At 43.9% G+C, this 12,040-nt stretch overlaps 1 protein-coding gene across 4 annotated transcripts in view; it reads right to left on the bottom strand.

Moving 5' to 3' along the window:
* The window catches only part of MX1 (MX dynamin like GTPase 1), a 32,392-nt gene that overhangs the window by 16,896 nt on the left and 3,456 nt on the right, over nt 1-12,040 (bottom strand). Inside the window, exons 3-8 of one of the 4 annotated variants that reach the window (XM_027546663.1) lie at nt 11,830-11,926; nt 10,638-10,823; nt 6,496-6,688; nt 5,856-5,993; nt 2,484-2,638; nt 1,740-1,878 (exon numbers count right to left, since the gene is read on the bottom strand). In XM_027546663.1, coding sequence (XP_027402464.1) covers nt 1,740-1,878; nt 2,484-2,638; nt 5,856-5,993; nt 6,496-6,688; nt 10,638-10,718 — 706 coding nt within the window. In that variant the 5' untranslated portion in view covers nt 10,719-10,823; nt 11,830-11,926. The remainder of the gene's footprint in view (nt 1-1,739; nt 1,879-2,483; nt 2,639-5,855; nt 5,994-6,495; nt 6,689-10,637; nt 10,824-11,829; nt 11,927-12,040) is intronic. The other 3 variants (XM_027546673.1, XM_027546683.1, XM_027546654.1) reach the window with 3 other exon arrangements.

The following is a 12,040-nucleotide window of genomic DNA, read 5'->3' as shown; positions in this document are numbered from 1 at the left end:
TCACTCACCTAGAGCCAGACATCCTGGAATGTGAAGTCAAGTGGGGTTTAGAAAGCATCACTACAAACAAAGCTAGTGGAGGTGATGGAATTCCAGTTGAGCTATTTCAAATCCTGAAAGATGATGCTGTGAAAGTGCTGCACTCAATATGCCAGCAAATATGAAAAACTCAGCAGTGGCCACAGGACTGGAAAAGGTCAGTTTTCATTCCAATCCCAAAGAAAGGCAATGCCAAAGAATGCTCAAACTACCTCACAGTTGCACTCATCTCACGCACTAGTAAAGTAATGCTCAAAATTCTCCAAGCCAGGCTTCAGCAATATGTGAACCCTGAACTTCCAGATGTTCAAGCTGGTTTTAGAAAAGGCAGAGGAACCAGAGATCAAATTGCCAACATCTGCTGGATCATCGAAAAAGCAAGAGAGTTCCAGAAAAGCATCTATTTCTGCTTTATTGATTATGCCAAAGCCTTTGACTGTATGGATCACAATAAACTGTGGAAAATTCTGAAAGAGATGGGAATACCAGACCACCTGACCTGCCTCTTGAGAAACCTATATGCAGGTCAGGAAGCAACAGTTAGAACTGGACATGGAACAACAGACTGGTTCTAAATAGGAAAAGGAGTATGTCAAGGCTGTATATTGTCACCCTGCTTATTTAACTTCTATGCAGAGTACATCATGAGAAATGCTGGGCTGGCAGAAGCACAAGCTGGAATCAAGACTGCCGGGAGAAATATCAATAACCTCAGATATGCAGATGACACCACCCTTATGGCAGAAAGTGAAGAGGAACTCAAAAGCCTTTTGATGAACGTGAAAGTGGAGAGTGAAAAAGTTGGCTTAAAGCTCAACATTCAGAAAATGAACTTCATGGGAAATAGATGGGGAAACAGTGTCAGACTTTATTTTTTTGGGCTCACTGCAGATGGTGACTGCAGCCACAAAATTAAAAGACACTTACTCCTTGGAAGGAAAGTTATGACCAACCTAGATAGCATATTCAAAAGCAGAGACATTACTTTGCCAACAAAGATCCGTCTAGTCAAGGCTATGGTTTTTCCAGTGGTCATGTATGGATGCGAGAGTTGGATTGTGAAGAAAGCTGAGCGCCGAAGAATTGATGCTTTTGAACTATGGTGTTGGAAAAGACTCTTGAGAGTCCCTTGGACTGCAAGGAGATCCAACCAGTCCATTCTAAAGGAAATCAGCCCTGGGTGTTCTTTGGAAGGAATGATGCTAAAGCTGAAACTCCAGTACTTTGGCCATCTCATGCAAAGAGTTGACTCATTCAAAAAGACTCTGATGCTGGGAGGGATTGGGGGCAGGAGGAAAAGGGGAAGACAGAGGATGAGATGGCTGGATGGCATCACTGACTCAATGGACATGAGTTTGAGTGAACTCCAGGAGTTGGTGATGGACAGGGAGGCCTGGCGTCCTGCGGTTCATGGGGTCACAAAGAGTCAAACACGATTGAGCGACTGAACTGAACTGAACTATTCCACTGTGGGCTTCCTTGGTAGCTCAGCTGGTAAAGAATCTGCCTGCAATGCAGGAGATGGGGGACACATGGGTTCAATCCCTGGGTCAGGAAGATCCTCTGGAGAAGGGAATGGCAATCCACTCCAGTATTCTTGCCTCAGAAATCCCAAGGACATCGAAGCTAGGAGAGCTACAGTCCATGGGGCCACAAAAAGTCAGACATGACTGAGTGACTAACAATTTCATTCTTCTCACCTATGGTCCTGTCTCCTTGGGGGTCCACCTCCTGAGCCATGCGCAGCGCCTCTGTGGTAGCGATGTCCACGTTAGCAGGGACCACCACCAAGTTGATGGTCTCCTGCCTAAGGATATACTTCCTGATGAGAGACTTGATCTGTAAGAAAATTAGAGGGTCTGAGAGTTGAGACAGGTCCTGACCTTGTACTTGCTTCTGGCCTTCCAAGTCCCAGAGGTATTTCTTCCAAGAAGCAAACACAGAAATGAGCTGACAACACAAGTCAGAAAAAACTACATTTTCTGAGGGAACACTATGAGGTTTTAACTCGTGAGTCATCTGCCAAGACCTCAAATCTGAAGGTCACAATGAAAAATAAGATGCCAAAAGAATTGCTTGATATTCCCTAAATCTTTAATCCACAGGGTGAGATTCACTGATACAGGAATATCATTATATTTGCTCCTAATGCTCCTTCTTCCCACATAAAACCCCTTCCTAATGCATGCAATTTAGATATGGCATAGAGTATAACTATAACCAAAAATGAGTCACTGCATAAAACACAAATAAAATGCTTTCCCAACTTTGCCTCTTCCCATAGAAGCTTCCATCCAACTTGGTGGAGTAATTTTGACCAATGCATGCTCCAAATTCCCCACCTCCCCATACCCACTCCTCAAGCTTGGTCTTGGACTCACTGATGCTCTAATGCAGCCCCTCCCCGCACAAGACCTGGGCCAGGATGGAGCCTGAAGTTTCACCTGATATTCAATGTCGGGTGGCTGGTTGCCCACAGCAACCCTGGTGATGCCAGGAAGGTCTATCAGGGTCAGATCTGGGACGTGAGGGGAGCTGACCTCCAGACTAATCAGCTCATGACTGATCCCCGTGCCTTCCCCAGCGATGGCAATCTGGGCTAGAGAAGAGGAGAAAGAAAAACGGAATAGAGCTTGGGATGGAATATCTCATTACAGTGAATCTTCTGAAGGCAACGCCCACCTGCTGTGATTCAACAGTAAGGCATATTTGGAACAGATTCATTTCTCCAAAACAAAAAGGGACATCAAAGGATAATCCCATATTTGCATTGCCAGTGGCCAGAATAGTCTGCAGAGAGAACTAGCAAGAACACCTCTGTAGGTGACACCCATGTGAACCAGTCTTAACCTGGCAGAGCAGGTAAGTTTTTCCTGGTGCCACACCTAAATTCCTCCCATTGATCCACTAGGAACTTAACAAAGAGGTAAAATGAAAACAAATAAAAATAAATGGTGACTCCTAAAACATGACCTGGAAAGTTATGGGTGGTGGTACATGCTTGTTTCAGGTAAGCTGAGCATTAGCTGTTGATATTCCATTAAGAGATCTAATTCTGTCCCTTCCTCCATAATAATAAAAATCTCAAGATAAGAATTTATTTCATCAAACTTTTAGCTAATACCAGCTGACTACTTTATACATCCGGAATGTCTTTTTGGTATGCTTTATATCAGTCAAGAATGTAGAAGGAAATAATAGTAACAATGTTATATGTAGCACAATCTGCTAATTCTGCCCCCCACCCCAACAAATCCATTTCCCAGAGATTTGGTCATATAAAATTGTCTGGCCCATGGGATAGATGTGAAGATGCTATGTGTAACTTCCAGAAATATGCTTAAGACAGGGATAGGTCCTTTGCCAATGACTACCTGGCAGGAATGGGCACTTGACTAAATGATAAGGGGGCCTTGGGAGCAGAGGCCACACAGAGTGTAGGAATGAGACAGGAGTCTGGGTTCATAACCTTGGAACGCTTACATCAGCTCTGAGAGACATAAAACTGACATTGTTTAAACCACTGTGTTAGTAACTTGCTTGCACAAATGGCTTCTATACTCCTTCCCATCTCCATATGAACGCTGCTTTATAGAAAGAATGCCACTTCTCCCATCAAGAGAGTTTGCTTCTTGAAAGTGGGCCTGAGTACATTAATTTCTTTGAGTAACAGGTTGTCACAAAATGTATTCCAGTAGACACTGAAAGGTGCTTACACATCAGAGCTTCGAACTCAGGTCTCTTGGTACTTGGAACCCTTCTACCAACATGTTAAAGAACCCAACCCAGTCACCTCGGGGGGACAGGCCACTGTCAGACCATGGGAAGGTCTGGTCATTCCAGTCGAGGATTGGGTGGGTACCCGAGGTCATCCTAGACTGTTGGCCCCAGCCAAATCATCCTAGAGGAAAAGAACTGCCCAGCTGATCCTTTGAATCACAGGAAATAAACTGTTCCAAGCCATTAGGTTTTGAGATTGTTTTGTTACACACCAAGGACTAACTGATACACACTAATTTTGCATTTTCTGCAGGCAACCTAATCCCAACAAACACACAATAACATTTTCATGATAACATTATTTAATTTTTACACAACAGCCAATAAATGGTAGTTAGTGCTTCCACTTTTATAGAGTCAAATCCATTCTTTCCTACTGCTGGATATCAGTTCATACCATTTATGTATCTTCCCCAAATTACTAGAACTTAATTATGTGACATACTAGGAAGAAATTAAAGTCAATAAGGGAAAATTGCTTACTCATCTCACTCACACTTAGCAGCAACTAAGTATATCACTACTTTGTCCCTATCTACATGGGAAATAGATGGGGAAACAGTGGAAACAGTGTCAGACTTTATTTTTCTGGGCTCCAAAATCACTGCAGATGGTGACTGCAGCCATGAAATTAAAAGACGCTTACTCCTTGGAAGGAAAGTTATGACCAAACTAGACAACATATTCAAAAGCAGAGACATTACTTTGCCAACAAAGGTTCGTCTAGTCAAGGCTATGGTTTTTCCTGTGGTCATGTATGGATGTGAGAGTTGGACTGTGAAGAAGGCTGAGCGCCAAAGAATTGATGCTTTTGAACTGTGGTGTTGGAGAAGACTCTTGAGAGTCCCTTGGACTGCAAGGAGATCCAACCAGTCCGTTCTGAAGGAGATCAGCCCTGGGATTTCTTTGGAAGGAATGATGCTAAAGCTGAGACTCCAGTACTTTGGCCACCTCATGCGAAGAGTTGACTCATTGGAAAAGACTCTGATGCTGGGAGGGACTGGGGGCAAGAGGAGAAGGGGACGACAGAGGATGAGATGGCTGGATGGCATCACTGACTCGATGGACATGAGTCTGAGTTAACTCTGGGAGTTGGTGATGGACAGGGAGGCCTGGTGTGCTGCGATTCTTGGGGTCACAAAGAGTCGGACACGACTGAGTGACTGATCTGATCTCTGACGTTAAGCGTTGCTGCTGCTATAAAGTCGCTTCAGTTGTGTCCAACTCCGTGTGACCCCAGAGACGGCAGCCCACCAGGCTCCCCCATCCCTGGGATTCTCCAGGCAAGAACACCAGAGTGGGTTGCCATTTCCTTCTCCAATGCATGAAAGTGAGAAGTGAAAGTGAAGCCGCTCAGTCCTGCCTGACTCTTAGCGACCCCATGGACTGCAGCCTACCAGGCTCCTCTGTCCATGGGATTTTCCAGGCAAGAGTACTGGAGTAGTGGGGTGCCATTGCCTTCTCCGACATTAAGCGTTAATTTTCTCTTTTCAGATGTTTCAAATTGATACAGTAATCTCTGTGGTGTGCATTTACTGAGACCTGCCATATATTATTCTAAACTGGGATTATTCAAGCACATGCATCCCACTCTTGGAAGAAAAAGACTTCCAGTTCTGAACAGGATTCAGTGATGGTCCAGTCAGCATTTTGGAAAGCTGGTTAACAGGTGAAGGTGTTCCTTGGACCCACACCCTGACATCAGATCTGTGGAGTGGGGAGGCCTTTGAATAAAGGACAAATACTCCATATTTGAAGACAAGCTTCAAAATTCACATTATGCTCAGATACATACTTACATACTAAGTAATAAATTACTGAGGTCAGATTCTGTCCAAAGCACTGGTCTTAATGAGAGTAAAAAAAAGAGAAAATACAAGAGAGCTGGGGGCCTGATGGAGGGAAGGGAAGGTTCCTGAGGGACCAGAACAGGCCTAGAAAGGGGAGAGTGGGAACAGTGACAGGCAGACCCCATCTATTTCACCTCGTTGACCAGATATGCAAATAGGCATGAAGAACAAACATGGGACACTTACCTTCACTGATTTCCTTTTCCACCTGTGAAGCATCTGGAATCTCAATCTCTTTGTCCAGGAAGCTGACTTTGCCTTTCCACTCGTCTTCATTCCCAAGTTTTTTCAGCCTCAGCACAAGAGGACATCTTGTAACAATACCTAGGAAACCACTACTCATCAGGTCTATACAGTCCTATATGGTGGTCTTAGACCAGTGGTTCTTAAATTTGTATAATCATCCGGGAGGCTCCTAAAACTGCAAACTCCCTGTTCTCACCCTTTGACTCTCTGAGGCATGCTATCTGGGGTGACTCACGAATGTGCATCTAGAATGTACATTTCAGATGGAGTTTGACTTGAAATCCCCTACTTTAGATCTTTTGCTTCACCCCGGTGTTTTCCATCAGCCCAGGTGGTACACTGCATTGGGAAACCCCAGACTTCTGCAAACATCCTCCACCATCCCCCAGAAGACACAGGAGAAGACAGTCATCTGTGAGCAGAGGACACAGGCCTCAGGAGATACCAACCCTGGTAATACCTTGATCTTGGCCTTCTAGCCTCCCAAATTTTGAGAAGTAAACTTCTATTGTTTAAGCCCAAGTCTGAGGTCCTCTGTTTCTGCAGCCTGAGCTAACCAACACAGAAGCCAATTGCTTACCACTGCCCCTGGGGAGGGCGACCCCAGACAGGGCCTCCAGCACAGAGCTCTTGCCTGAGCTCTGGTCCCCGATAACAGCGATGGCGGGCAGGGCCAGGTCCTGCTCCACGCCCAGGGACCGCAGGGAGTCGATGAGATCAATGCAGGGCCGCACCTTCTCTTCATATTGGCTGTACAGGTTGCTCTTGGACTCCTGGAAGAGGCAGAATGGGAGATCTCTATCATAACCTGCAGGTCACGTTCCATCAAAGATGGACAACTTCAATCATCCTAATGTATACAGGTGATTAAAGCTCCCCAATCAAGAGAATGAGGGTAAAACAGAAATAAATATTTGAAGAAATAAATGTCCTCAAACTTGGTGAAAACTATTAACCCAAAGATCCCCAAAGCTCAATGAGCCCAGAGCAAAGGAAACATAAAGTAACTATATCAAGGCACACTATAGTCAAATTGGTCAAAATCAGTGATAATGACAGAATGCCAGCCAGAAGATGACATGTTATGTACAGAAGAATAAACACGAGATTTATAGCCTATTTCTCAGGAGAAACTATGCAAATGAGAAGACAGTGTAGCAACTTTGTTAAAGTACTGAGAAAAATCATCAACCTAAAATTTTCTACTCGGAAAAAAAATCTTTTAAAATAAGAAAGTGAGTAAGGACTTTTCTGGATGTACAAAAATGAATGAATTCATCACTAGCAGACCTGCATTACAGGAAATGTTTAGGATGCCCTTCAAGCCAAAGGAAAATGATATTGAATGCACATTTTAATCTACACCAAGGAATTTACACCAGAAATGGTGACTACTATACTTTTTTATTACTTAAATCTCTTTATTTATTTATTTTAGATATTTGAAATACAACTTTATTCTGATTCTAAACGAAAAGGGATGGGAATGACAGTAACAAACAAGATTCCACCTCTCAATATTGTCATGTGACTACAGCAGTCTTGTATTTGAAACTCAAGGAGGAAACAACTGTGATCCAAAACACCTAAATATGCGGGTCCAAAAAATGAAGGTATTTTTTTTTTAACTGCCATATTCACTCCAAAGCCCATCCATCTCCTTCAGCATCCAAAGATTAAGCACATGTTCTGCTTAGCTATATAATAAAGTGGCAAACACGCTGCACCGCTGACGTCACAGGACAGTTGCCTATAAAACTAGCCTTCCGACGCTGGGCCCCAGCTTCGCTTTCTCACAGGTCATCATCTTCATCCGGGAGAGCAGTTGTCTGAGCAACCTCTAAATCGTGTTCATACCGTGCTGCCAAGGCTGGGTCCATGACCACCTCTGGCAGGGCAAGAGCAGGCATGGCAACAAACTCCAAGTTAGGGTCTCCAATCAGTTTTCTAGCAAGCCAGAGGAAGGGCTTTTCAAAGCTGTAGTTACTTTTGGCAGAAATGTCATAGTACTGAAGATTCTTCTTTCGGTGGAAGACAACTGACTTTGCCTTAGCCTTTCTGTCCTTAATATCCACTTTGTTGCCACAGATATCTTTAAAAGACATTGGCCATTTCCAAAAGGATCACAGTATAATGTGGGGGCTTAAAATATTGATAAAATAAAAACTCATGACAAAAATGGCATGCAGGCTGGGAGGAGACAAATGGACACATATTATCATAAGGTTCTTATATTATATATGAAATAATATATTAGTACTTGAAGGTAAACTTGATAAATTAAAGACATGATATACTCCCTAAAACAGTTGTACTCAATAAACCAACAGAGGAAATAAAATGAAATCATAAAAAACTTAGTTAATTCAAAAGAAAGCAGAAAAAGAGGAAATGAAGAATAGGGCAAATGGAAAACAAATAGCAAAATGATCTTTCCAAGTCCAATTATATTAACAATCACAGTAAATCTAAAGAGTCTAAATACTCCTAGAATAGTCAAATGACTTTGAAAAACAAAAGAGTTGGAGGGTTAACATGACCTGATTTCCATAATTATTATTAAAGCTGTGGTAACCAATTTTCTTTAGGGTTGATTGGTTTGATCTCCTTGCAGTCCAAGGGACTCTCAAGAGTCTTCTCCAGCAACACACTTCAAAAACATCAATTCTTCACCTCCCTTTATCCTTCCCAAATTACTCTTGGCAATTCCTTCTCCTCTCCTCTATCCTGTCCACTTGTCCTTGTAGCCACACTAAGTTCAAGCTCTCTCCTCTATTGCAATAGTCTTGAATAAAATCTTCCCCACTATTTTTAAACAAGTGTCCTGTGTGAATTTTCTCACTTAAGAAAGGTTTGGAGCTTGAATCCCCAGGGAAAACCTTGTGGGGGCTATGCACATACCTGGCTGTACCTTCCTACTCATCAGTGGCTTATTTTAGCCCTCCTTATGGGTTATTGACTTCCCTGGGGGCTCAGACGGTAAAGCGTCTGTTTACAATGAGGGAGACCCGGGTTTGATCCCTGGGTTGGGAAGATCCCCTGGAGAAGGAAATGGCAATGCACTCCAGGACTATGGCCTGGAAAATCCCATGGACAGAGGAACCTGGTAGGCTATAGCCCATGGGGTCGCAAAGAGTCGTACATGACTGAGCGACTTCACTTTCTTTCACTATGAGTTCTTTTTGTTTTCATTTCTTTATATCACCCATTCCCAAGAGTTTATGAAACATGAACGGTAATCAGCCAAAATGCATGTGCCAACCACCTGGGTTAAGAAAACACATATCCCCTGTACTTGAGACACTTTGTCCACCCTTCCCCAGGCAACTTCCTCCTAAAACCCCTTTACCTCTAGAGGGTCCCTCTATTTCCAGGTTTATGAAAACGATGTCCTTGCTTTTCATTCGTTTTACCCCCCACCCATCTTTCCCTAAAAAATACATGGCTTATGGCGGCCTGGATCTTTATATAAATGGAATGATACAGTATATTTCTTCTGTGACCTGATTCTAGGGGATTCACCACAGTCTATTTATTGTAATTTATTTATTTTGGGGGGGGGCCATGCCATGTGGCTTCCAGGGGATCTTAGTTCCCCAACCACAGATTGAATCCAACCTATGGCAGTTAAAGTGTTGAGCCCGAACCATAGAGCCACCAGCCACACCATTGTTTTTTAGACCCAGCCATCATGATCCCTGGAAGTCTAGCTCATTACTTTTCACTGCTGTGTGGAATTCTACTGCATACCACAATCTATGTATGCATTCCACTACTCATGGACACTTGTGTTATTTCTGGTTTTGCTTATAAAAAAATGCTGTACAAACATGGCAAAATGCATCTCAAACCTCAGCACAAAGAAAAATCACCTAGAAGTCTTGTAGAAACACAGATGGTAGGTCCCACCCCTGAAATTTCTAGTTCACTAGGTCTGGGGAAGGGTGTGCGAGGGTGATAGTTTGCATTTCAAACTTCCCCAGAGATATTAATGTTGCTTCTCTGGGGATCATACTCTGAGAACCAAGGTCAATATCTAGAAGTGGAATTTCTGGGTCATAAGATACACCTTGTTCAACCTGGCCAGAAAGGCCAAGCTACACTCACCTGATACGAAGAGTCAACCCACTGTAAAAGATTCTGATGCTGGGAAAGACTGAAGGCTAAAGGAGAAGAGCTTGGCAGAGGATGAGATGGTTAGATAGCATGCACCGACTCAATGCACATGAATTTAACTCTGGGAGATGGAAGACAGAGGAGCCTGGCATGCTACAGTCCATGGAGTTTCAAAGAGTAGGACACAACTTAGCAACTGAATAACAACAACAACATTCAAACATGTGGGTGTGAGCATTATGAGTTCCTACTGCCCTATTCCTTGCCAGTTACAGCCAGGCAAGAGACAACAGTTATATTATGGTGCTGGAAAGATGGGTGAATTTCTTATTTTTCTGTGTCCTTTGGTGTAGTTTATAATATTGTTTAAAATATTGTTAACCACTGATGATTAAAATGGAGGCAATTGGAAAGAGGCTGAAGATCCATTGCTTTAAAACATATGACAGCAATAAACAGAGCTCTTTCTAAGTGCCCAAACTCTACCTCCTCTCAGTTCAGTTCAGTTCAGTCGCTCAGTCCTGTCCAACTCTTTGCGACCCCATGATTCGCAGCATGCCAGGCCTCCCTGTCCATCACCAACTCCCGGAATTCACTCAGACTCACGTCCATCGAGTCAGTGATGCCATCCAGACATCTCATCCTCCGTCGTCCCCTTCTCCTCCTGCCCCCCATCACTCCCAGCATCAGAGTCTTTTCCAGTGAGTCAACTCTTCACATGAGGTGGCCACAAGTACTGGAGTTTCAGCTTCAGCAACAGCTGCACAAAGTAAATACTCTTCCTCTCAACAGCTGCACAAAGTAAATACTCTTATTATTTTCATTTTAGAAATGGAAAACCAAGCTTCTAAAGGGAGGAGTAACCACCCAAGATCTTACAGCTGCACGTGTCAGCAGTGGAATCAAATTCAGGTTGAACTGATTCGAGAAGCCAAGTTTGCTTCCCACCAAAAATATGTCTCATTCCTGGGAGAAAAGACACCACATGGCTTCACTGTTGGAGATATCACAATGACACTTAGGAGGTTTGAGCTCGAGACCAAACTATAATGTGGGCACGTGATCTCACAGGGCTCCTTGGGCCCAGTGTCTGGGCCCAATTCTTACACCAGCCCATTGGCCTCTTGCCTGGATTTTCCAGACCAAAATTGCACCCCAACCAGGGGGCTGAGATGGTAAAGAATCCTCCTGCAATACAGGAGACCCTGGTTTGACGCCTTGGTTGGGAAGATCCCCTAGAGAAAGGAATGGCTACCCACTCCAGTATTCTTGCCTGGAGAATCCCATGGACAGAGGAGCCTGGCAGGTTACAGTCCGTGGGGTCACAGACAGACATGACTGAGTGACTAACACTTTCACTTTCAGGATCAGCTAAGACAAAACACTAATGGCGTTTGGCTGTAAGAAAAGTGAAGTCGCTCAATCGTGTCCGACTCTTTGCGACCCCATAGACTGTAGCTTACCAGAGGCTCCTCTGTCCATGGGATTTTCTAGGCAACAGTACTAGAGTGGATTGCCATTTCCTTCTCCAGGGGATCTTTCCGACCCAGAGCTCGAACCCGGGTCTCCCACATTGTAGACAGACGCTTTACCGTCTGAGCCACCAGGGAAGTCCTTTGGCTGCAAGAAGGGCCCAAGCAGAATGAATCACACACATCTTTGCATCCACATATAGCCCCTGGAGAGATGAGGAAGCGAGCATCCCTGGGCACCAATGGCATCGCAGTTATCAATGGGCAGCCCACAAGTGAACACAGTTCATGTCCACATGGACAGTGGTTTTCAGGCATCAACGTACAGTTTCATGTTCCCTCACCATATCTTCACTTCCATTTAGACTGGATTCAGGTGAATCAAGTTCTTCGATACCCAAGTCAGAATGAACCATCTTCTTCCTTTATCAGTTCAGCATAAATCAAGAACATCAGGATTAACACAATTCAGGAGCTGGGTACATTCAATCATGGAACCAAACCCACCATAAGACACACTGGGACGGAGTGGGAGAT

Source organism: Bos indicus x Bos taurus, chromosome 1 (genome assembly GCF_003369695.1).
Source record: "Bos indicus x Bos taurus breed Angus x Brahman F1 hybrid chromosome 1, Bos_hybrid_MaternalHap_v2.0, whole genome shotgun sequence".
In the NCBI taxonomy this organism is placed as follows: Eukaryota; Metazoa; Chordata; class Mammalia; order Artiodactyla; family Bovidae; genus Bos; species Bos indicus x Bos taurus.
The sequence above is the reverse complement of the archived record's forward strand: the minus strand, read 5'-3'. Positions and strand labels throughout refer to the sequence as shown.